Source organism: Acanthaster planci, linkage group LG11, assembly GCF_054643075.1.
Source record: "Acanthaster planci isolate LZ-2023a linkage group LG11, COTS_SCS, whole genome shotgun sequence".
Lineage (NCBI taxonomy): Eukaryota > Metazoa > Echinodermata > Asteroidea > Valvatida > Acanthasteridae > Acanthaster > Acanthaster planci.
Window position 1 is genome coordinate 13,675,540 of NC_141787.1, and position 26,371 is coordinate 13,701,910.

At 41.4% G+C, this 26,371-nt stretch overlaps 1 protein-coding gene and 2 long non-coding RNA genes across 4 annotated transcripts in view; 1 reads left to right on the forward strand and 2 right to left on the reverse strand.

Moving 5' to 3' along the window:
* Window positions 1-26,371, forward strand: part of LOC110981403 (uncharacterized) — an 88,307-nt gene that overhangs the window by 21,288 nt on the left and 40,648 nt on the right. The window lies entirely within an intron of this gene.
* On the reverse strand, window positions 376-21,729 carry LOC147797485 (uncharacterized). The gene is made up of 19 exons (XM_087143501.1): window positions 21,370-21,729; window positions 20,828-20,899; window positions 20,224-20,283; window positions 19,491-19,559; window positions 17,414-17,485; window positions 16,704-16,775; window positions 8,917-8,988; window positions 8,691-8,783; window positions 8,340-8,411; window positions 7,647-7,718; window positions 5,591-5,665; window positions 4,822-4,965; window positions 4,472-4,540; window positions 4,224-4,298; window positions 4,027-4,098; window positions 3,624-3,680; window positions 3,200-3,381; window positions 910-2,784; window positions 376-566 (listed from the first exon to the last, which is right to left on the reverse strand). The coding sequence occupies exons 1-19, from the start codon at window positions 21,552-21,554 to the stop codon at window positions 376-378; spliced, it is 3,579 nt and encodes a 1,192-aa protein (XP_086999627.1). The 5' UTR covers window positions 21,555-21,729.
* Window positions 24,294-25,702, reverse strand: LOC147797486 (uncharacterized). The gene is made up of 3 exons (XR_015427158.1): window positions 25,550-25,702; window positions 24,943-25,002; window positions 24,294-24,411 (listed from the first exon to the last, which is right to left on the reverse strand). It is a non-coding gene; the product is annotated as an uncharacterized LOC147797486 (long non-coding RNA).

A 26,371-nucleotide genomic window follows, 5' to 3' on the forward strand; every position in this document is an offset into this window, starting at 1 on the left:
TATGACCATCACTAGCCTCTAAACACCACAAACTTACCACATTATATCTATACCATAATCTGTCTAAGAATAGAGGCAGGTTCAGCAGGGCATGAGGAACAATAACGATGCGTAATAAGGACCTGATTACAAAAAAAAATTTAAAAACCATTACTTTAAATCGCCAGCACGTCTGCTTTCTATCTCTTCACATAGGCTGCGGCCATGTCTAAATCTTACACCCATCTACTATAGGTCTTTGCCTGTTAGAAATACGTGAGTACGAGCTGACAATTGACACAGTCTTAACCCCGGACTTAGCCCGTTTTCGGACATGGTTTCTTACTGAATAAGGTGTGTATATGAGCTCGGGATGGTGGTACGTTGTCGTGTCCATTACTCCGGGCATCCTATCTGGACGTCTGCGGAGAAATCTTGTTCGGTGTCATCGAGGAAGCGGTACCTCTCTGATCGACGTTGTGAGGGTCGACGACAACAACTCTCGCATGCTGTAGCAATGCATCCTCCGTGGCGACAGCAGCATCCATGCCTCCATAAAGCCTTCGCTCCAGTCCAGAGTAAACTCGCTACAAGGAAAGCAAAGTGAGACCCAAAAAAAGTCCGAACAGGAGATACGAAACGGTGCCCTAAACAGTGAACACTGCAGAAGAATTGTTGCTGCCTGCCGGGATATAAAACTGTGACACCGCAGACGACCAAGAGAGAGAGAGCACATTTTCTCTTGTTTGTGAGAAATTATTTCGTTCGCATAGTTTAAACAAGAGACACTGGGGTATTCAGTACATTAATTCTGATTTTTTAATGCTATACAGAGTCATTTTTTATCTCGACGAATTTTAAGCATTTTAAAGCATTGGGTTTACAAACAATCTCGTTACACAAAAAAGGTCATCGGGAAAAGATACTTACCCACGACAAACACAATAATGCTGAGGTTCAGACACACAAGAATGACAGACAGGATCTCCTTCCTCTCCTCGCCGGATTGGCTGTGTTCACTGGGCAACAGAAGCAGTGACGCCGCCAGCAGGTTTAGGAGAATGGTGCCCAGTGAGCACATCTGCAGGCGATGCTCTGCGGCATCCTTCATGGGCTTGACATAGGCGTGCAGGAGAAGAAAGCCGACCGAAATGACGATGGTTGCAAACATGGTAAAGTGGTCGTCGGGGCCGTACAGCAGCACAAACAGCGTTTGGACGATTTTGCGAGCAAGTTCCAAGATCTCCCAGTACCAGAACTGCGGTTTATAGTTTTCACACAGGAAACTTTCCCAGGTGAATTCTTCCTGACTCGTGGGTTCCAAATGCAGCAGCGGCTCATCGTCGTCAGTCTGGTCAGAGCCTCCATGACTTTCACCAACACGACCGGCATTTAAACTATGAGCCCCACCAGCAACATCAAGCAGAGGCCGATCCTCACTTTCCCGTCTCCCGCATTCATCCCTGGTAGACTGCTCAACGTCTTCTGATTCCAATAAGATACCCGGAATGCCCTTTGCCCGTTTTCTATTGGTCCACCACAAGAGGAGAAGCAACACCAACGGAAAACCAACAACATAAGAGAGGGCGACTTCGGCGGCGTGGTTATAAGAAACATGCTGTTGTGTTCGGCAATCAATCGAGTAATCAGCCCGAAGTCTAGTGACGCTTACAGAGTCGTCATCGTTTACATAAAAGAGTTGACATCCAGAGGGTAACAGGGTAAGTATCACACTGGACAAGCTTGGATAGGAAACAAAGAGCAGTATGACCACAAACAAGTAACACCTCTGCTTAGTTTTGGCTACAAAACCTGTTCGTTTTTCAACAGGCACATTCCTTGTCTTCAAGTAACACTTGGTTAAGCTGTAATAACAGCAGGCTGCGAACATAACGAGTGCCACAAAACTAGTGCCGACCAGTAACTCGATGTAGATTTCAGGATAGGTGAATCTTGGGAAATAACATCTGGGACTGATAATTAACCGCATTATATTCACCTCCAGGAGCCTAAAGAGAGAGCCGACACTTGTCAGTATCCTCGGCCATGAAATTTCTTCCAAAGCCGAGAATATCTCCCCCGTGACCTGGTAAAAGCCCAGTAAAATTTTCCCTCGAGCCAGCAGCACGCTGACAGGAGACCGGCCTTTCTTTCGGCCCTTGCGTATTTGCCAAGCGGTGACTATAACGATCAACGCAATGACAGTCAACAGTAGAAGGACCTCAAGGAGGAACCACCACCACTCAGGACATTTGAAGCAGTGGTCAAACCACGGGTAAAAAGACGGACTGCACTGGGCGCAAAGCCACCCCGTGTAGCCTTCCGCACAGGTGACGTTAATACCACCCATCTCAGCGTTGACGCACGACTCACTACGAGGACATCGATGGACTTTAGGCAACACGCCTAGAAACCTCGTGGTCTCATTGTCGTATTCGTTGGTCTCTGTGAGCACATTTTGGACGAATTGTTGATAAGATTGATAGTTGTCAGCCCTGACCCAGTCCCAGGTCCACCAGAATCCAGGTAACAGATGTTGGTATTCACCCGAACAGTTGACTCCTTCGTTTGGGCAGAGTTGGCATTCGCCGAACCTATCTGTACGGAAGAAGTTATCAAGACAAGGACAAGCACGAAAGCCAGCGTGGAGGCTTTTATTGGTGCCCGTTGGACACACCGTACAGTTGGCAGGACTGGTACCAGGATGGGCCTCTGGTGTAACGTAAGTCCCATTGTTGCATCTTTGGCAATTGATACCTTGAGAGGCGTTCGCAACTTGGCCGGTCTTGATTTGGTAAAATCCTCCTGCATGCCAGGAAAACAAAATGTTGTAAAACTGGTTAATAGCAAATTCATTAGGAATCAAGAAATCGACAAACACACAAAAGAAATGTAAGACCTTTCGAAAACCTTAAAGCCAAAACTAATTAAAAGAGATAAAATATCCACATGTAGTTTATGTCAATAGTTTCCAGACTGATTTAAAAGTTTTTGCTACAAGTGGTATGTGTTTTCGTGTCAAATGATTATTTCTCCGAGAAAATGTTTGGTAGGTTCAGTTATATCCCAAAGACCATATTTGACTTTTTTAAAGTAGTTGTCCCGCTTTTTCTCAAGGTTACTTCCAGCATACGCTTCATGAGTATAGGAATTTACGTCACAGTTCTCTTAACGTTAGACTATTACCAAAGGTAATATCTTTTTCTGTGAGGCTTTATACCTGGAGGGCACGCTATGCAACAGCTGTTTGTCCGCGAAGTTCCAAATGTTCCCTGGGGGCACGGTGTGCACTCCCAGTATCCTTTCTGGTGCCATCTACAGTTAAATCCCGACTGGTTAAAAATCTCTGCTAGATCCCTGGTCACGATTATCTGTTGGGCGAATCCGTTGCCAACTAATTCACTGCATGAGAATGACCGTTTGGAAGAATTAAAAGATGTTACTGATCTTGGGTCCTGTTTACTAGAGAGGGGCATCACAGTGGGTTTGTTCTGCAACTTTTGCAAACGAGGAAAGTCAAATTGATATGAGAAGAAATGTGTCTTGTAGGCTAAGGTGTAGGAAGCATGTCAGCAGTACACTGTTTGCTTAAGTTGTAGTTTCATAATTATTAACAGATATTTCACCCTCCCTCTATTACTCACATTTTGACATCATTTCTGTTCGTTACTGGCGCAAATTCTAAGATGTTCTCGATTGCTCTGAAAAAGAGGAGAATAAATGGTCTGTGATATATATTGTAACTGCAGCTGACACTGTTGTTAATTAAACAGATTGTGATTTTTAATGATTTTAATGATCATGATTTTTAATCATGACCTTTTGTTTTGTTCCAAAGACCCTTGGAATTTTTTTTAAATATTTTTGATATAGATTAGATTAGATAAGATTAAAAAGACAGATTATGGCGAAATATCAAGTTTCATCCGATTATCCTCCCGGTGTCTCAATATTTACTGACATTTCTTCCAGCAGTTTTGTTGAAGGTGTACGGCGGAAGTTGATTTTTACACGGGACCTCACTTTCCACATAAAGTACAAACTTACACGTAACTATCTCTGCCTAGATCTTGCCAAACGGTATCTGGAATTCTCCTCAAGTTGTTGCCATATAAAGATCTAAGTTAAAGAAAGAAAAAAAAACGGAAAACTAGTTGACGGATATATATCAGATACTTTTTTCCTGTCAGCCAGGAAGTGAAAGTAATTGATGCGAAGCACCAAGGATGGAGGGAGTTACTCACATGTAATCGAGAGTTTTGTTCCTGGTTGCAAATGACCGCTCCCCTAAGGACGACAGTTGGGACTGGAATAAGTATCTGCCAAAATGATCGAAACAGTTTTGAAAAGGCATTCCGAGAGTACTGTGGCAGTGCATGTGGTGTAATTCGGTAAACACAACGTGCAGTGTCCCTATTCGAGAACTTGGTTAACATATATCCTACTATTCTTCTGAAAAGGTTTTTCTCTCTTCAAAATTGTTCATACTCACAGACGCGTTAGTTTGGTATCGTAAAACAGCCAGTCCACTAGTTCAGTGATTGGATTGTCAAATAGCATTCTGAAGGGAAAATACAAGAATATTCCTGATCATCACAGGTTTTAAAGCTGCAGTTTAAAAGTCGAAAATATAACAACGTCATCCGCAGAGAAAACAGAGGTACCTTGGCATCCTGTTTTTCCTGTGAGGTTTGGCATGGTTTGATTTGATTTTTGTGTGTTTTTGTTCTTGTGTTAGGGTTAGATTCAAATGGGTCGGCTCAGTTTGGTTTGATTTTGTTTTACTTTGTCTGGTATCTGTTTTGAAATTTCCAGCATATTGGAGAATCGCTAATTGCTCACAAAAATCGTAGCGATCGAAGTCCTCTGAACACCTCTTCCTGCAGGACACTGATTCTGTTTCGTTGTAAGTAGAGATTACGGAGGCCTGTCTGTGATCGGAAAAGTCCAGTGGGGATGAAAGTCAGCTGATTGGATGATATGTCCCTAAAATGACACAGAGATGATAGATGATACAAATTATTCGTGCTAAACCCCTTGCTGGCAAAGAAATGTTAATAAGTCATTTAGTGGTCAGTATGATAATTTTCACACAAAGCATGCTTCGTTTTCCAGGCTTTTTAAAGCGAATTAATCTCCATGTGGTCAGTTATGGCCCTCTTAAGCGCACTCGATGGTGCCTTAGCAAATTAAGGTCAAAACTCGGTCAGTGATTTAGCAGCAATCATTTCCTGACAAACATCCCAATGAATGGGAAAACAGTTGTCTTGTTAAATCAGTGTGGACTGTCGAATATGCACTAGTTGTAGACAAAGATCAGTGTTCACCAATGGTTCACAATTAACTGTTTGGTGACATACTGTCCAATTGCTGATGTGTGCTTCGCGTTACACAAAATTTGTCCCTTCACAACAGCAACAACACGTTTTTGGTTAACCTACCGAGGTTTTTCATTGAGTTCATCCATGCCCTCTATTAATGGTTGTTTCAGAAAACAACACGAATTCCATTTCCTTAACATATTAACATATCACACAAAATGTAAGGAAAAGCCCATGTACATTTCTCGTGAATAAAAAAAGAGAGAGTTTTTGAAGGTCGAAATACTTACAGTGTGAGTATTGAAGTGTTTTGAAACGTATCCTCCGGGAGGCCTTCAGAAACGAGTCTGTTGTGAGCAAATTCACTGCAAAGTGCAAAAGAGTTCAAAATTATCATGTGTTTTTGGTTTAAGAGGAATCCAAATTTGAAATTGTCGCCTTGCATGTGTGTGATTTTTTTTTGTTGAAAACAAAAATTGTTTTGAATGGTTTTAAATTCCCACATTGATGTCCTCAGTTAAATCTGCAAGAAAACCACAGGAAAATGTAGTAAGCTTGTACCCAAACGCTATTGTTATCTTATATTAACAAGCCACATGAAATAGCCTTAGGCTATACCCTCCTCTGCTGTCAATGCTTGTCTAGAATTGGGCCAGTCGTTTACTATAGCGAGTGTGAACTCGTTGCCAGACAGCGTGGCATTGTGTGGAGCGTACGCCATTCGCTCGTCCAATTAATCCCCATCCCACACGATGATGACGCGTACTCATGAAAATACCTGCTGTTGTTTCGACACATTCATTGAAAATTAATTATGGATTTGCCCTGCCTGACGTGTCCCACCCGAGTACGCTTGTGGTTTTTTTTCGCAACCCGTGGGGACATACACTGAGCATACAATGTTAAAATACACGTCGGGCAGGCAAATCCAAAATTAATTTACATCTCCCCGGCGCAAATCCAATGATTCAATGCATTCACGCACACACAAGGCTTCTTTACGAGCGATACACAGTCGCTGATAAAACAGCAGCTCAGATCACCGTCTCTACTGCGCCGTCTGGTTCCCGGACCAAACAGATCCAGATTGTGTTTGGCATCGGTCAGCGATTGGGAGTTTATCGCTTTAGTAAATGAATGGCCCATATCGAAACCAAAATTTCACGGACTTTTACGAATTGGAAATCTCCAAAAGTAATACATCAGAGTATTAATCTGGTGAGTGATCCATACACGCAAAAGGGGTTTCATAGAAGGCATTTTCGCGAGTCAACACTTTCTGAATGGACCGCTGTGGGGCCTAGGGCCGTTTTCCAGTACTCAACTTCGGCTGCGTCTCAGGCTTCAACTGTTTTTTTTAACTACCTGACTTTGAAGCTGTAAGCGTACCGATTAGTGTAATAGTGCCACAAAACAAATAAGATGCAAGAGAGCAAAAACTTACAGTAATCCAATTTGATTTTAACGCCTCAGGCCCACAATCGGGGATTGGTTTCGGGGGCGAAGCCTGAGACGGAGACGAAGTTGAGTATTGCGAAACGGCCTACGATACGGAGGGAGTCCAGTAGACTGGCCCCCTGTCTGGGGCCAGGCCTGGGCAAGCCAGGCAGCCGTTGATGTAAACAATCCTTGATGTCTGCCGTCTGGAAAATGTTTTTACACATTCCCATGGGATTAGCCAGACTCTGGCTGGAGTATTTTTTTTCTGGCTAAGGGGAAGCCCCTATGTTTACGGTGACTAAACCAGGCTGTTCAGCATGAACATCAGAGGTAGGATATCACAGGACGTTTTTATAGTTGGCCGTAAAATTAGCAAAAAGGCGTTCCAAAATAGACGTGGGAGCCCTTTCTTGCAAAAAATTAACGTCCCCCCTCGAGGTTTTGATTTCCTGAAAGCAGATCTAAGCCACATTTTTACTCCTAAATATATTTTGCTTCTCTTAGGGAGTGTCACAATAACAAAATAAATCCGAAAGCTACAGGTTCGGTCTTTTTCGTGAAAGAAATCTGTAGTATAGGGAGTCTGTAGTTTCTCTGTCGGTGGCATCTTGTGATAACTAAGGTTATCGATTTCGATGAGTGAAAACAAATGGAAGTCAAAGTTCAACGATTCGAATTGGAATATTTACAACATCAAAATGAAAAGTACGGTACACTAGCAAACTACAAATTAATCGCTACACGTGTAACTAATGAAATGGTAACCAGTGAGACTTCTCTAAGAGCATGTGCTTTCCAGATTTACTGATACACCATGTAGGATATTCAATCTGCTTTTGATACTCATCATGCTGTTAAATGCGCAGTCTCGTCGATTAGATCCACGTAACAGTACAGAACACTTACATCATAGCAATTTCTGTCAAATTTTCAAACATGTTGCTCGGCAGAGAGGTGAGCTCGTTTCTGTCTAAGTATCTGGGAAATGAATAAAAAAATCCTATTTCGTGATTAGTCTTCAAACAATCTTTTTTTTAAAATTCGAATTTCCTTACATTATATTCGGGTTCGGAAATGGACAACACAGTATTAATTTCCAATCTAATACGTACCGTGAATTTCTGTTCCATTAACAACGAATATTTTGAAACAAAATGAAAAAGAAACATGAGGAAATTTTCCCTCCGTAATCTGAGAATGTGAATAAAAAAAGATGAGCAGTCGTGTTACAGACAGATCGCAGGAGTATTTTCTGACAGGCATACCATTTACATGTAGGCTGTACATTGGCAGAGGCCATTGTTTCCCTAAATGTAAATAGTGCCCTCTGTTAAAAACTTTTTGAACAAAACATTCCTGCCACACCCAGCTTGTTGCTTGCACTGCCACATTCATCAGCTCATTCCAACATACCAGCCATTTCAGTGTACCGTATTTTAAACTAATTTTGGATGTTTTGCCCTGCCTGACGTGTATTATGCTCGGCCTTACAGGGCACACACCGAGTATACAATGTAATAATACACGTCGGGCAGGGCAAAAAGTCCAAAATTAATTATTTCAAGACATAGTCATAGATATCAAGACATAGTCACGTACAGGTTCCTGAAAGCTTTCACTCCGTGAAATGCTCCTGGGGAGACACGCTGTAGCTTGTTTTCAGATAAACTCCTGCAGATGAAACACGCATAGAAATGATATACACGCATGTTGCAAGAAGCAGCACGAATGATTTGTGATATTACTGTTCAGCCTATTGGCGTCAGTGCCCAATCCCAACACTACGGCAATGTTCACTTGCGCTATCAACTTGATATAATGGCGCAAATAACGTGACATTTTACTTGGTTGAAGAACAACAAACATAACGTAGCTATTAGTTTGAGGGGGGGGTGATTGGTATTACAATACATCATGCCATTATACACCAGATTCAACTGCCTTACTTACAGAAAATTAATGTATTTGTCGCGAGTGTCTTGCTTCGTCTGACTGAGAAACAGCCCGGGTGGAATTTCCTCCAACTTGCTGTTGGCTAGAGTTCTGCATCGCGAACAAAGATCATAAATCGTAACAAGACACGTGTCTATCGCTTCAACGAAAAACAACACAAACTTAACACTCGTTAAGAATGAAATGTTAACCTATACTATTTTGACATATGAATGATGCTTACATGACACAGAGTTTCCATACGCTCCCAAAGGTGTGTGGCCTTAAAACCTTCAAGTTATTAACGTCCATCCACCTAATTGAACAAAATGGAATATCAGACAACAAATCAGTGTAGTTGTCGAAACCACCTCAAGACTAAACACAAGATCATGCACAAGTAACAGTGTGCACAATGACAAAGGAATGCTTTAGTGTCAGTTCATTTTTTCTTTTTTTTTGCAGCGCATCACATGCAGAATCTCTCGCAGACTGTCCACCAAATTTAAATCAACAATATTTTGAAGAGGAAAAAAGTCAGTGTATACTCAACTCGATGTTGCGCGGTAGACCAGTGACAGAAATGAGATCACAGTTCGTTTGAACACAATATGTTAATAGCATCGCTGCGGCATCACATTATCTTCTAATATTGTCAGCCATGATTGGGCGTTGCGAATAAACCTTTGCGAGTTACATTTGAATGAACTCTGGTACACTGAGTTCTTTATATTCACGTGAACATAAGCAGTGAATTCTCCATGCTAAAGACACTGTTTTGCCATATCTCGTTATACCCAGCAAGAAATGAGACTGAGGGGTACCCCCCAAACTTGTCCAATCCGTGGCATAGCAACGGTGTCTTAATTTGGGGAATTCAACTTGTTATGTTTATGTGCAATCAGATAACTCAGTGCACCAGATTTGATTCAAATTTAACTCGCAAAAGGCTTATTATGCAGGTTCTCTAATTAATAAATAATGTGAAATACACGCACAATGGTATTCAGCTTATAATTCATGCTCCAGCAAGATATTTGTCTTAATACGTCAGTGTTAGGGGTGTTAGCGCAAGTGGTTAACTTTGCATTTAAACGGTGTCTCTTGTCCTTCTTTTAAATTGCCCCTTCACTCGAATTTGCTCATTCATTATGGAACGTCCGGAATTAATAATTAATAGTTTCGTTCACACGGCACGCCGTCAACATCGGCGTGTCTAAAGGAATCGCGTATCGGTTTTTATAAGCGTCGGCAATTGCTTTATCTTTACCGTTGTTTGCAGCTTCGTTTTTATCGCCAGCACCGAGTCAGATCTTGGCCACGTTTTCCTTTTCCAATCAAAAGTACGCCATGTTTTTAGTCTGCGACAGGGGTAGCCAATTGTCCTTAAAATTGTGAAATACGTCCGCATCTAGGTAACTTACGGTTTTGTTTCCTTGCAGACTCACGTTTATTTCCGAAAGCAGGTTTCGCGCCACGTTGTTATACACGGTACGGTTGTCGTCCGAGGCGCTGTCTAGGTCCAGTTTAAAGGCCAGTTTGGCGGTGCCGGATACAATGACGTCGTCCGTGCCTAGGGCCGGGAATTTTACGTTTAACGTGTGACCCGCGGCTATGGTACTCGGGTTATGTGTAATTGTGACTTCTTTTCTCTCGCCTTTGATCGCGCGAGGAACTTTAAGCCTGCGACTCGGGTTTAGCTTTTTAGTGTATTATTATGACGTATTACTTTTAATATATAGTAGTTTTATTATACCCTTCTTATTTACGATTCTTATTTTTATTTTATTGAAATATTTTAAAAAGAAAAGAAAACGCCATTAACGTTAAACCCGCTGCAAAAAACAGGTCTTCGTATTTTTCACATTGGATCTCTAAAACCACATCACCGATGTGACCTATGTCTGCACGCATGTCACCCAGCATCTGCTCGATATTACTTAGGTCTGCTTGAATTTCCGACAAGTGATCTTTAACTTGATCTTTATTTTCGCTATTCATTTAATTTAATTTAACCTTATTTTAAAAATGGCTAGTGCTTTGATGATGGTGGGAGGAGCGATAGTAAACGCCTTGGCATTCACGGGCTCAAATTTTTTATTTAGCAGTTTATCAAAAAGTAAAGTCGACGAAGAACGAAAGCGTCACGACCTCGCGTTGGAGCAGTTGGCGCAAGCGAAGGAATCCTGGGAACAAAACCGCGTACACATGCTAGACTCTTTAAACGAACGAATGCGACAAGAACGCGCGAGTCAGCAGACATTTGTAAATGTAAAAATTATCCGATTTTTACGAGCCTCCTGAAGATCAAAAGATTCGCGAGGTTGTTTGGATTATATCCGGGACGGCCTTGGTCGGTTTCTTAGCGTATCGATTTGCATAACTTTATTTTAAAATGGAGGAAACTTTTAAAAAACTATTTTACAGCCCACAGGGTTACTGGCGGGGAGAAAGCGCGGTCGATCATCTACACGAAAAGACCGGTGCGAACAAATCAGTTATCAGAAACTGGCTAAAAAAGCAGGCCCTTTGGCAAATATATTTACCAAAACCAAATTGCGTACCCAGACCTACAATGTTGCAATTAGAATCGGTCGAATCTAATTACGCGCATCAAATGGACGTTTTGTATTTACCCTGGGACCTAGGTAAAAGAAAAACGTTTAAGTATGCTTTGACCGTGGTAGACGTGGGTTCCCGGTATAAAGAAGACGAGCCGATGACCAGTAAAACCGCCGGGCAAGTGATTGAAGCAAATAAAGAAAATTTACGAGTGACCACCTCTGACCTGGCCCAAATTCGTAATGGTAGATTTGGGATCTGGATTCAAAGGCGAGTTTAAAAAGTTAATGGTAAAACACGGGGTAGAAATTCAAGTGGGTGTGCCGAGTGTTCACAGATCTCAAGGGATCGTGGAAAGGCTCAACCGCACTTTAGCGGAGCGTTTATTCGGTCATCAATACGCTCAAGAAATGATAAACGTGGGTGAGGGAAACGTTGAATGGGTAGAACGTTTGCCCCAAGTCGTAAAATCGTCAAAAGAGGAAAAAACGCGTTTAATCGATGCCGTTCCTGCAGAAGCTATAAAATTAGGGAGCGTAGCGAGCCAAACACCGAGTGCACCTGTAAGAGAATATAAGTTAAACGGTAAGATCTCTACCCGAAGAGAACTTCCTCCAGACGCGGTCGTTAGGTATTTATATTACCGTGGACGTTTACCAAATTGAAAAGCGCACCAGTCAATTTAAACGGGTGAATGGTAAGCGGATAAAAACGGTTCCAACGTTATACTAGCTATTAAATGGGCCAAATAAGAGTTTCGTCAAAGAGGAACTTCAGGTCGTACCCGAAGACACGGAATTACCGTCTGATTAGCTTAGGTTCGCTTCGCTTCGCTCACTCGATTCGCTTATGCCCGTAAGCTATACGTATCGATTCCATTCGGCAATATATAGCGCTTTGTGTCCAACGACGAGAGGCTCAGACTGTTTTGCGACAGAGTAAACACCCGATATTTATCTGATTTTAATAGCTGCTGTTTATTGAAATGAGAAACCCGGTCAAATAGGCAGCTTTTGTACATCTCGTGGGTTAGGGTCTTTTGAGTTACTACTTTTGTTACCCCTTTCGCCTTCTTTAAATTTTGATCGACCGTCAAAATTGAATACATTTTTGGTCTGATGCAAACGGCTTCTAAAATTGTTTTGCCACCAAATTCATCTTTCATTTTGCCTATGACTTTTTTATTTTTGGTGCTGTAAAGTTGATGATCGGTCGGGTAATTACTAAAGTCAAACAAATTGCGCTTTTCGTTTAGGTAGCCGTTTAAATCGTGTGAGCTTCGCTCGATCTGAAGTAATAGAGAATCAGAGTCCGTGTAAAGTAAATTTACTTTGTCACCAAAATTTGCTTTTAGCTCGTTGTAGTAGAAATCGTACATCAACGTTTTTGATATATCGAGCACGCTTACGCCACAATAGATTGGCTTATTTAATTTTGTTTTGGTTCGGTACATCTCCACACACGAAAGCTCGTACTCCTTAAATGGTACCGTCGATTCGTAATTTGGTTTATAAGTTATATTTCTGTATTTGTCAGCGTCTTGTACATCCCTCAATAAATGACCGCCAATTCGATATCTGACATTTGCCATCGTCTTGCCAAAGACTGAGTTGTTCATCAATTTGAAAAAGTCTTTCTCAAAATCAAACTGGGCCAATTTGCGCAATTTTGTGTTTTTGTCAATATAGCTTTTCATCCACGGCTTTTGACGAAATTTCAATACTCGGTGAACTTCTTTGATCCACAACCCTAGTTTGAGATATTTTAGCAATGTACGATAGTGAACCACGTATTTTTCTTTGGTGTTGAGAGTAGACACGAGTTTGTCTACCGAGGTCACTTCGCTCACTTCGCCATTACCAATTAAATTTTGTTGATAGCTTGGAAGCCATTCCTTTGGTACCGACATATTTTCGGGTGCAAGTGGAAAGTCATTATGTTTGTCATGGTGACGTTCCGGGTAATCCATAGTTAGTTAGTTAGTTAGTCGCAACTCTTGGATGTAATAGTACGTAAATTTTTCTAAGTCTGTTTCCCAGGTAAATTCCCCTACAGGCAGATATTTGCTCATTGCCTAGCCGTATAAATTATTTGCGTCTAGGTACATGATCTGTGACTCTGGCTTATTTGGGTCATAATCAGGTAGTTCTGGATTATTGGCCTTTGCATATCGTTTGGCTCCTACAGAAGAAATCCCACCTCTTTTTGCCCTTTCAAAGAACAAGTGCTTATCAATGTCTGTCAGTAGTTCCAATTGTATACCCGAATGCTTTAACAATGCATCCTACGACAGACCCGGTGATGTGTAATAGTTGGCTGGGTCAAGGCCGTAGTTCTTCTTGCAGACTTTACGGAAGTTCTCAAAAACAGCCGCTAACAATAACACGTCCGTTTCTACGTATAGGTCATGGTAGTCGCCTAGGTTTTTACAACCAAAGGCTTGCCATACTGTTTCCGCACGAGCGTATTCTTGCTCGGTCACGGTAGACTGCTTCAAAGAGCTATAGAAAGCGTCTATAGGCGGTAGTTTTGTTTCTTGAAATCGATCAAAGGAATCGATATACTCATAGTGGTAAATTCCTTTTTCCAACAATAAATTTGTGTTATTTGGAAACCTTTCACATAATAAGTTAAAATCATCGGGTGAACAATTTTTAACCAACCGATCTAGCGAAGCCGCCATGAAATGAAATGAGTCTAAAAACCTGAGTTGGCCAAAAGAAAACGAAATGCAATTTTCAGTATTTTTAGCGATCAACTTGATTGATTTTCCGTAAAATTTGTGGGCGCCTTGCATGATTAAATGTGCGTCGTATTTTTCTAAATTATGTAAATTCACCGGAATGGGTGTTTGATTGACCACTATTCTTAACTTGAGATTACACCTGGCATGCGCTGGGCCTCGGTACTTCCCCATCACGTGACAATGATCTCTGACCTTTCTAAAATTATTGATGGGCTTTTTGCAATCTAAACATACCCATTCTCTGAACCCAGCTTCATTTTTATGACAGAAATCAATTTAGTCAGCTTTTGTTTTGGTTCATTTGGAATATCACACTGGCAATGAGATTCTTCTATTTTCTTGTCTATCAACTTTTCGCAGATCCAACAGCTATTACATTTTTCGTAGATTTTTTGTAACTCGGGTGACCAGATCAACTGCGCTTTATTTTTAAACGTTTCGTTGATCTTGGATGCTTCCTTAGAAAGTGACCGTACAAAATTAACAGCCGCGTCATCACCCCTGTAAGTTTGATTTGAAGTACAAATCCCGTCGCATCTGACGACCACGTATGAGTAGCCACAAGGCTTGTGAATCTGTGTTTTGAGAGTGTTTGTATCCGTGTCGGCGGTAGTTTTTCTAAAACAGACTCCAAATCGGCGTAAATGACAAAAGGCGCGTCTTGTGTATTTTTGTAATTTTTAAACTTGAGTATATTTTCGCATTTGACCGGCAACTCGACCGTACATGTGGGAACGTTTAATCCTTGACAATCTTCTTTGTGTCTGGTTAACTTTTCTTCCGTTTGGAAATGCGACATGCAATTGAAACACCAGTGTTTTTGGCCGTTGTGATGATCGATATCACTCGTCAACCGAGAAAAGTTTTTAATCCAACAGTAGTGATTTTCTTCATCTCAGGTAAAATAAAGTAAATTGATCGGTTCTTCTGGACGCTTGCTTTTGTAAAGAATGTAAAGACCGTCTTTTTTAGTGTAACCAAACACATTGATTGCCAAGGTATTATGCGATTCGATACGTAGGATTTGTGAAATCGGTGTTGGAAAGCTTATGTTTGTAAAATTTAAACCATCTGACGCCTTCGGCATGTAAGTTGAAGGCCGCTCGTCATGTATTTTATATTTTGGATTAACTTCAATTTGGCTTTTGACGTCGTCTGAATATAACTTTAAAGCTGCCCGCAACGCCCATCGGATACATTCTTGATCTTTATTTTGAACGTTTATGATTGCTTTTTTGTCTCCCAATTCTTTAGGCAACGGAATATAAGAAGAACCCACTGGATTATATTTAACCACGTTGATGTACAAAGCGACAACTTTGTCAAAGATCCAACCCGAGCCTTTTTGTGTATGAGCCTCCACCTCTTTTATTTCCCCTAGCGTTGTTCAGTGAGTGCGTTTTTAACGTCGGCTTTATTTGCTACTGCATCGTTGTCGCTTGGAAAGGGAAATACGCCAAATTCAGTTTTTTTCGGGTTTTTCCAATCTAAACTGACCTTTTAGAGCCGTTTGCAATTTGTACGAACCAATTTCCTTTAGTTCTTCAAAAGCTTTTTTCTCGATGAAAGTTTTGTAAAAATCAAAAAAGTTTATCAAATCGTATTCAAAGAAACGGCGCATCAATTCCCAATTGCGAAAATTACTCTGAAAGCGCCTGACGTTTCTAATGTCGACTTCCGCAATTTCCTCGGGCTCAGTGTAAGCTTTAATCGCTTCAATAAAGTCCTGTTTGACGTATCTGTCTTTGTTTGCAAAAGGAATATTATATTTTTGAACCGTTTTCAACAGCTGCCGATATGACTGACGTGGGAGGTACCTAAATTGTTTTTGATCTGCCCGTATGGCTTCAATAAGCTCGGGTTTAGTGTGAGATTTACGGGTTTTGGTTGTTTTTGGTGCCGGTAATGGGATGTTATACCGCTTGACAAAATCGTCTAAAAACGCCTTCTTAAATCGATTAAAGGTCGATAGTAGAGGTCGGTGTTGTGGGCCGCTCATGTCTCTATTTATATGTAGGTCTCTAAAAATTCTATCATTCTTTCTATCGACTTGAATTAACATGTTTTTTATATGTTGTTATTTTTATAATTAGGTCACTTATTTAAGGCGGTTGTAAACATAGCGCATTTTGCTTTGAACAGAGCTACGCTTTAAGTAGAGGCCACGAGTTCAGGTAGGGCAAGTCTCGACTTGTAGCAAGGGGAAGTCCCTTTTTTGTTTGTGAGTGATTGCTGGTGCGATCGGTGCTGGTCACGAGTTGTTTACAGGAAAAGTTCGCCGGGGTCAAAAGTTCAAGGTGAGTGGAAATCCCCGGCGCGTGTGGGTGAAAAAGATTTTGGCTCAGAAGGTGTATATTCACCCGGTATTTTAGAGCCGGATTTTGGGGTCGATGAGGTACCCAGGGAAAATTGTTAAAATCTGGAATTGCAGATTTTTAGGGGATTCCCCCGATTTTTTGAGTCGATGTACTACCCAGGGGTTTTTGCTGAAAACGGTGAAAAAGGGGGTGTTGGCCAGAACTCTCCATTTCCCCCTACTAGAACAGCGCATTGCACGCGGCGGGGTTTGGTATGAATCGTGCAATACAGTTATCTATCACGCTGTTTGTTGCCCACGGATTGACAAATCAGAATTGAGAATTCAAGTATGGTTGAAGATAAGTAACCTTTATAAACACAGATTCTAATTTCACATACAAAATTTTCAGGGAGTGCTGACTTACAATCTATAAACATTTCTTAGTCCTTCTAACGCCTCAGGCTGCATTTCCGATATCTTATTATGCCCCAAGTCTCTGTCAATTGTAAAAGGAGAAAGGAAACAAAAGAAATACGCTGAATTTATCAGGGGGTAAGCTCATCCTGAGATAATTTATCGAGAGTTGAAAACACTTTAATTACAAGTGCAAAATTGCCCAATCCCCAATAAACGAAGAAGGGGGAAGGTGATTATAGCCAAATTCATGCGCGTCCTCGGTCCAGGTCGCTCATAGCGACTCTGAATAAGGCTTATGGAGGCTCTTTAGTGTATGGAAACATACCATCGATTATGATACTCTTCCAGGTGGACGACATACATGAACAGTTAAGAGCACCTGACAATCGGACTGCTGATAACCTCAAGTATTCAAATTTTATCAGTTGAGGAATTTCAACCAGCAGTGATTGAAATAATGACTGAGATAATATCGTGGTTGGTAAACCTTAGACTTAATGACAAGTTGGGGTGTGTTTGCTTTCCGTGAATTAAGGCCGAAATTAGCACGGCCCCATAAGTAAAATGACTGGCTTAGTTTCGACTGATGTAACTTGATGGACCTATAAACTGCAGGGCACAGCTCAATGTTGCGCTGCCTTTGAACACCACTGTGTTGCAAAGTTCAAGACCACACCATAACACGACATCTTGGATTAACTTTTTGTGCATACTTACAGACGAATCAGCTCAGTGCACTTTTTGAAGGTGCCTGTCTCTAGGACTTCCAGGTTGTTCTCCCTGAAATTACTGTGAATGAAATACGCGTGATATCGTTGAGATATTCTGCACTGGAAGAGGAATTTTGGACAGAAACGTAAAAGCATACAGTGGTGCAATTCCGCGGAGGTACGGTGTAAGGTTCCAATTGCCGGGACTCCTCCAGTGTCCAATCTTGTATATGTTCATTTCCAACTTCATGCACCAGCCAGAGCCGCATTATCCAATAGGCATAGGAGGTACTCACCAAACCGAGGCGACATTTCTCCAACGAAGATCGAATTATAAACTGGCTACACTGTTTGACTTGTTAAATTTCACCAACAGTTGTGTACCCCACGTATATTTGAACCACTTACCAGTGGGGTAACTACGGGGGCAGGTTCCCCCTGCGAATGCCCGTGCCCACTGGGTGCCCCCCTTAAAACCCATGAACAACCTCTGCTGCAGCTCACTGTCTTTTGATGCCCCCTTGAAAAAATGTTTGTACCTTGGGGGCCCCTCGGAAATAGTAGCCCTAGTTATGCAAGTGCCGGTCACTTCGTTTGTGCGCATGCACACTGAATCACAATAAAAGCCAAACGCCAGAAAATGGCTGTTGACTCAGGCAGGTTGACCCTAAAAGTAAAGGATCAAAATCGATTACGCTTACTGTTTCCGCCTCATTTCCACACAGAATTTAAACACTCAAAGTCCCTGGGTTTCCAGGGGAGTGGAGAGATCGTTAAACATCGTGGAAAGGGTATAAATACATTATTTTATGGGTAAATTGGGCAAATGGTTTTGTTACCCTCGGGCGGTAAAATAATGGCGGACTTATAGCAGTGTGCTCAGACAAGTCTGGTTTGTATATACATGTATATATAAATACATGTGTATCGACGTTCATGGTACCGAGACCAAAACTATGAGTAGGATCTACGGTGGAGTAATTATGTGGGGTTATGTAGTTTAGATCATTTAATTGAAGGAGGTTACTGGTTGCGCATAAGTGTACATTACTTGCATGTACATGTACAGGCACGGGGCAAATTGTGACATGTAAATTAATGAGACGGGCACATGTACTTGAGGATTAAGTGACATGTAAATCCCTTGCTTATTGGAGATGATTATTGCTTTAATTTTGAAATTGTTGGAATGAATGGACTTCAATTATATTGGATTCTATCTCGAAGGTACAAAGTAATTAGAGAGTAATCTTCCTAGTACTTAATTGAGGGATATTGATTTATCATCTTTATTAATGTACATGTAATTTTAGGATTGGATAATGACAATAGGGTCAACTCTTTGTTATTTCCATCAGGAGGAAGTCCACAGTGTGAATTTAATTTTCTTGGCCATTAATCAATTTGGAAGGATGAGTAGATAAACTGTTTTTCCAGACATTTCCAATTTCATCATTTTAGGGTCAAACTGTGCCATTTCAATACATTCAGATTATACATGTATAACTCCTGCCATTCACCTAGAAGGTACAATTAAGTTAAGTTGTGTTTCTTTTTCTTTAAATTCCTGTTTGCCGTCGCCGCTGTTGGCCTGTCTACTGCTGAAATGTAAATAGCAATAACACCAGCAGAGATCCGAGCCCAGGGTGTTCTGGGGTGCCTGTTCATGCGCACCCCCCACCAGATAGCGCCCCTCCCACACAATGAAAAACGAAGAAGAAAAGGTTTGTTTCTTAGAATAAATAAAATTTTGTTCAAAAGAGGTATTAGTCTTTCATGTTGCATCATGGTTATTCGAAGGTAAAACTGACAAAATTGTGAAAATTAGATAATTTAGGTGAAACGCGTAGATTTTATATGTCTATTGTCTATGGGGACAAAACATACGTGACCCAAAGACGAATTAGCTGATGACGTGCTATTGCAAAAAATGGGGGATGGATTTTGCGAAACACGTTGGCTCCAAAATAGCGCCTTGAAACAGCCAGAAATATGCATGTCTCGATATCTTAAGCTTAAAAGCTTCAAACTACAGCTTCCTTATTGACTTTGATAAATCGGGTTTAACCGAACACCGCACTTACACTGATTTGAGGTGGATTCCATTTTTCACGATGGGCTTAATGTCTTGTAGTCGATTCCCTTCCGCATGACTGTAAAACACGAAAACGTTTAGATTGCTTCTTAATTAGACTCCTTAATTAATGCTCACACTTAAAGCACACCATTCTCCCTCATCCCATCAACCAAAACTGTTATTCTTAGTGCTCTGTATAAAGACTTTTACAATTGTGATTTTTCCTGTGCGCAGGAGTAAAAAATGATTATCAACACGATTCAATGTGATTTTCTGAAGAAAAAATGAACAAAGCCAGAAAAGCTGAGAGAATATGATCAAAATTGCACCCATGTACATTTTCAGTGGGCCCTGCCGCTAAGGCCATTTGTGCGCATGCTTGCATAATCATGAATTTTTAGTGAAAGGTCTACTGAGATATATCCTTAGATCTCCGTTTTCAGTGAGAACAATGCAGATCTCTATGGGGATAAAACCGCTTTTACAGGCAACAACAACATAGGGCTCTTCGTGGGTTATTCCATTTTGTCAAGCAGGGAAAACGCTTGACTGGAGGGACCGTGACCTAACTTTGGCTCATATTAAATTGGCATGTGTTTCAAACAGATGAACGTATAAACCCTTCGATGAAATGTTATTACTTTCCAAAACCAAAACCAAAGCCCAAACCAAAACCAAAGCCCAACCCCAACCCAACCCAACGCAAACCCAAACTTATATCCATATTACATTTTACTTACAGAAATTTCACGGACTCCGGCAATCCAAAGGGTTTCTCGATCAAGTTGTTGGTTAAGTTTCTAAGTGGGAAAATAAAGCAAAACGACGGATCCCTTGTCACTGCAACCAACCGTGCTATTGGGAATGAGGGACAGTGTGAATGTGGAACTATAGCCTTTCCAGAGTGGGAAAAGGACACATTTAACAAAAGGGGACGTGAAATGTAAAAGATTGGGCACTTTAAAAAAAAAAAAGCAAACCAAAATCAAACAAATTATAAATTCCGTTCAACATCTTATAGTAAGTAAATACGCGATCAAAGAGTCTGGTGCTGGTTGAATACAGGCGATTCACAATATTGCCCCTCCAAGAGTATGCAATGCGTTGGCCAATCACAACACGCGAAATCTGTCGACCCCTTTCCACACGCGCATTGGGTCGACAGATTTCGCACGTCGTGATTGACCAACGCGTTAAAACCTCCTGGATGCGCACGATTGTGAATCGCTCGTATTGAAATTATGATTTTGGTTTTCGTCCGTTGTACAGTACTCAGATGGCCTCCCGCATTAGTTCCCTTATAACAATAAGTACTGGGCCCACAAAATCAAATTCGAAACTTACATTTTGATCAGGGACTTGAATTCCAGCAAACTATCATAAGGTATCTCATGCAAGAAATTGTCTCCCAGTTCGCTGTTTAAAGAGAAGTAAGAACTTTAATGCGAAGTAAAAAAAAAAGTTAGGAATCTGAGTGTCCGAACACCTGTTTGTGACTTGCCAACTACGAGCACACAAGTCTTTGAACACCGATGCCTACAATTCGTGATGTACTTCCTCTTTGAATCTCCTGATTTCAGACTTGGTTCACCAAACATTAATTTATGTATAGACCTCTTTTTTCACTATTTGTGCATTCAGATAAATTTTCCTTTCTTCAAAACGCACCTTTTCTAGCCATATTTGGTATTTAAGAAGGAGGCATACTTTCATTTTGCAATCAGTTATGCATGTACTATTATTTTTGCCACTTTGACAATTGAGCGATATATTTTTGACATTTTATTCCTCTTGCCTTTAACGCCCACCTTTTCTTTGCCGATCCCTGGTAAGCCTATTAACTGCCACTGTCAAGTGAAAAGATGTCAGTGCACCGTCATACTTACAGCGACACAGTGTCATTGGGGATGCCCGAGGGTAGTTCCCTGAGGCCTTTGCCCGTACATATGACGGCGTGCAGATGCTCGATACACTCGCACACACCACAGGCGTCCCCCGTTGAGTTCATCGCGACCACCGAGGCCGCGAAGGTGAAAAGTAGTACCAGACAGACCATGATCGACGTATCCATGATATGTCCTCCGTCTGCGCTAATGCTGCTAACTAAAAAGCGAGGCGTTTTTTATACGGCGTGCAGGTGGCATGATGCGATCACAAATTTACTGCAGGCATCGTGTTTAGAAAGGTATTCCCCTTGTGTCTACCGTTAATGTCGTTGCCCGAAAGCTTATTTTTCCACAAGTTTCTATAAATATGTTGTGTTGTTGTGATGTATTGACGCGTTTACCTGGTGTTTTGCAATCACAAAGAACTTTCCTGCGGGTGTTCCAGTACAGGACGGGAAGGGTATTCCCTTTGCGTCAAAATGAATTGTTCAATTGAAAGTAAAATGCCAATACACTGCAACGGTATTGTCAATGCGGGAGTTATTGTTCCATACACCAATCTCATGCTTCGTGAGAATCTGTGAGGCCCGCGTTTCACACCAATCCGTCTCTGGCAATTCTGTTCCATAAGCGTTGGAAGGTTCTGGAAACTAAAAGTACAGGTGCAACAATTTCTGGATGACAGAAAAACCTGTCATCCTGACCAAGCAAGTGATTGGGAGCTGAATCTAATTCCAGAAAAGACATTTTGTGAACTGAGTCTACTGTTCAGTAATTTGAGGTTTCTATTCCACATATTTTCGCGACGAGAATCAACTTGCGTCCCTCGCTGTTTCGCCTGTTTCCAGCAATTCGTTTAAGGTGAATTGGACCAGGGTTCCAGCTTATTTGCTCTGTCAAAGTTTTTTTTTGCCATCCGTGGAGACGGTGGGGGTCTGTCGTTGCGGAGCCCGCAAAAGTCTTCGCCTGCACGATAGTCTTAAGAATCTTTCTTACTTTTCTTACGCACTAACATCACCCAATAAAGGCACACTTTTGTTAAACCGTATTGCTTTTGATGTGTTAAAATTTTTAATTATCTAACCACATTGTTTCTTTGAGCATTGTAATGTCTATTTGATTTTCTGTTGCATCCATGAAAATTAAAGCTTTTGGGATCATTTGCATTTACTAATAGTTTGGAGATTTTAGGGGATATGGAGAAGCGCTGCAAAAGGGAAAACATACCTAGACGATCTTCCTCCTATATGTATTACACCTACTGTGTAATGAGTGTAGACTGTACATTTGGTGTCTAAATCAAATCTAAATTAAAAATTACATAGAAAACAAGAGAAACTATTCATGTAAGTATGAACAATACCGGTAGTGAATTATAGTGAGTAATATTTATGCTAACACCGGAAAGTCATCCCCGACCTGGTTAAGATACAGATTGATAAATGGGATTCATAGAAGAAAAAAAAAACACAGTGGATTACAACTTTACGAACTTTACCGAAATTTAAAGATCAATTCGGTTCGTTTTTCCAACGAACCGTTTTTTCAGGTCAAAAGTGACAAAATGGTCTGGAACGAATTACATACTTTTGCCAAGCTGCATGGACCATGTCAAATCGTATCGTATAGTCTACATTCACCAAGTCCGTGAGGTACAAAATGTGCAATCACACAATCGTAATTGGATTCACTTGTAAGTTGATTATGTGTAACCTTAAATTATGCATGTTGTTAAACATTATATTGGTTCTCAAGTGAAGAGGTTCTATAGCTCTATGGTTCGGCAATGTGCACAAGGACCTATCCCGTAAACCATCTACGCTTGCTTCGTGTAGCTTGTGGTAAAATAACCTTTCGGGAACGTTCAGTGCAACCTCGGATCCCATGTGCGTGTACGTCTTCCACCAATTGCGGAGTGCGTTGCATTGCGTTATTGCGCAGTACCGCTTCATACTGGTCACGCCGGCTTGTGATTAGTTTGATGGCAGATTGGAGGCGATGAAGAATTTTAAAAAGTAATATTTGGAATTAGTTGATTGAGGGAGTACTGCGGTGAAGGGCTGTAGGATTTTGTGGCCCATGTATTGGTGGCATACATGCACGTGGCGTGGCGGCGTGCTGTCTGCCTGTACGGGTGCAGCTATGGTGAAGGATAAATTGTGTATTACACTGGTCTTAAGGTTTTCCTGGCAGTGAGGAATAATTCAACTGGAAATGGATAATTGTTTAATGAGGGTTGTCAACGACTTTTCTTTCTGTTGAACTAGAATGTCTGCGTAGGTTATACTGCATACTGGTGCATTTAGGGACATTACGAATGACAGTGTGTGCAAGTTTGGTTAGCCAGTGGCCGGGGTTGGCTTGAATACTTGCGTTTCTTCCTTGATGCCCAATATAGACACTGTGCCTACATAAGCACACTGTAGTCACGGTACCCTTCCCTATAGCCGAGTTTAATGACATATTGTCGTGTTTGATAGGTCATTGTACACAAAGATGCCCAGTGGCCGAGCTTACCCTGTAAACCATCTTTGTCAATATGCAACATAGGCGCTGTGCCCTGGTCTCTGAAAACTGAGGGTCCTACGAAAACTTGAGGGCTCTTAAAATAGCAAAGTGAAACAGAGGCAAACGCGTGAAGTGTCTTAATAGCTTCACGGTTTTCACAGAATTTCCAGTTGTTGAAGCTTTACCCTTTGTTCAGCACAGCAACGTAGGCCTGAAGTAATGAGGCTTCAACTCTACCCAGCTCTATGAAATTGGTGATAGTAGGCCTATGCGTAAATCAGAGAATGGCTTACGAAGCTGTTATGCTGGGGCGAAACGGAACACTTGATACGGCCCTGCGCTGCTAAGAGCTAAAAAAAGGTCGGTGACGTGTTTTTTTTTTTTTTTTTTTAGATTCCGGTACAACACGAGATGTATTTGAGGACACTACCAATTAACATAGTTCTGGCTCAATACTGCACTTACGCTAATAGTAGATTGATATCATTTTTCACGATTGGCTTGATGTCTTGTAATCGATTCCCGTACGCGTTACTGCAAAAACACGAAAGCGAATTGTTGGTGCTTTAGATGTGAATGCGGCACCAAAACCAGTCTGGTTCCGCTCATCGCAACAACCCTGGCTGTACTTGTATGGAAAATCATGGGCATAAAGCATTAAGATGGCGATAAATTTATTGTGTTCACCGAAGGCATTTACATGAACTTGAGAACGCATTTTGGTGGCGTAAATTCACTCCGTACAGAAACATAATCAAACAGGTAACAGACGTTAGTTCAATTCTTTGTTATGGTCTGATTACCTCTTGTTTCCCAGTGTACTGAGTTGTTGATTGTTTTTCTGGTAATAAATCCCTTGTGCTTACTTGGTACCAGTACGATTACATTTAATATTAATATTATGCACATACGTGCAACGAGGCCACTGCTCGTCTACTATGCTGCCCGAGAGAACATGAAAGACCAAAGGAAGGTCATACTTCTCGAGGTCGAAGGTATATGATACGAACAACAAAATGTTATTACTTTGTGCAGTAGCTTATAACCATGTCACATTTTACTTACACTATTCTAACGGACTCTGGCAATTCAAAGGGTTTCTCGATCAGGTTGCTAGTAAGGTTTCTGGAGATGAAAAGGAAGCCAAACGGTACAGCATCTCTTATTACCACCAACCCTCGTAGTGAAATGTTGGGAGGCGTCAGTGGAATGTAGAATGAAAATTGTCCAAAGTGGGAATACATGGTAAAGGTTTTCCCGGGAAAGAAAAGGGCAGTTAAACGGACAAGGCCAAATTAAATGGAAAACACGGGGAAAAAACTCCTACTCCATGAGAAGAACAAAAAAATGTACCAGTTTCAAGAAGACCGATAAATTCAATTTCTATTGGTTTTAAGAGACCGTCCCGTTGGTTGGCTTACATAGCGGGCCTAGCGGTTGACTAAGTACCTGCTCGAATGAGGCACGTTTAACATAATCATCATGGATAGACGTGTGTTTGAAATAACTGCAGTAAAATTGTTGGACAAAGTTGTTTTGAAAACTTGGTCTGAAGTTCTGATTCCAAAGGCATTCATAAATGATGTACATGATGCAAGTAACCACTCGTACCATGATTTTCGTCAAAAACAAAAATTATTTTGGGTAGTACCCAATTGAATTAAAAACTTACATCTTATACAGGGACTTCAATTCCAACAAACCGTCGTAAGGTATCTCATGCAAGAAATATTCTCCCAGTTCGCTGTTGAGAAAGAAACAGGGACTTCAATGCAAAGCAAAAATAAGTCAGATATCTGCGCCTTGCAACACTTTTTTCATGTGAAAGCCCGAGAAAACGCAGTTGTCTACTGTAGTAGGTTTTCGAACAACGGCGCTTCAAAATTAAAGATAAAAATTTCTCCTTCGGGATCACTGGCCATATTAAATACATCTACTAGCTTTCCCGAACATTTAGATTGAGTAACATTATGTGCGGTTGGACCATGCAAAGAGATCGCCTGCGGGAATACCGTTGGTCTTAAAAGAACCGGCGGAGGAAAAATGCTTTGCTTCAATTTCTTTCCACTTTGGTACAAGGAGGTAGGCCTAATTTTCATTTCGTGATTAGCAGCACACGAATTACTGTCATTTGCTGCTTTGGTGGCTGCTTGACATATAATTGTGGAAAAATTTGTTTGCTTTTCCACTGATCATAGTTTGCAGACCCTTGCTGGGCTAAACCACCACCGTGATACTTTAACCATACTGACACAGTGTCATTGGGAATGCCCGAGGGTAGTCCCCTGAGGCCTTTGCCTGTACATATGACGGCGTGCAGATGCTCAATACACTCGCACACATCACAGGCGTCCCCCGTTGAGTTCATCGCGATCACCGAGGTCGCGAAGGTGAAAAGTAGTACCAGTAGTAGGGTTTGCCGATTCTGGACCACACGCCCTTTTTCACCCCCTTTCACCCACCACACGCACCGGGGATTCCCACTCACCTTTTG

Bases quoted from the DNA above. Each gene is read 5' to 3' on its own strand.
- LOC147797485 (XM_087143501.1), bottom strand. From the start codon at position 21,554: ATGGATACGTCGATCATGGTCTGTCTGGTACTACTTTTCACCTTCGCG. The intron at 4,966-5,590 runs GTAAGTATTTCG...GTGTCATTTTAG, and splicing joins AACACTTCAATACTCACACT to GGACATATCATCCAATCAGC. The intron at 4,299-4,471 runs GTGAGTATGAAC...TCATTTTGGCAG, and splicing joins GATACCAAACTAACGCGTCT to ATACTTATTCCAGTCCCAAC.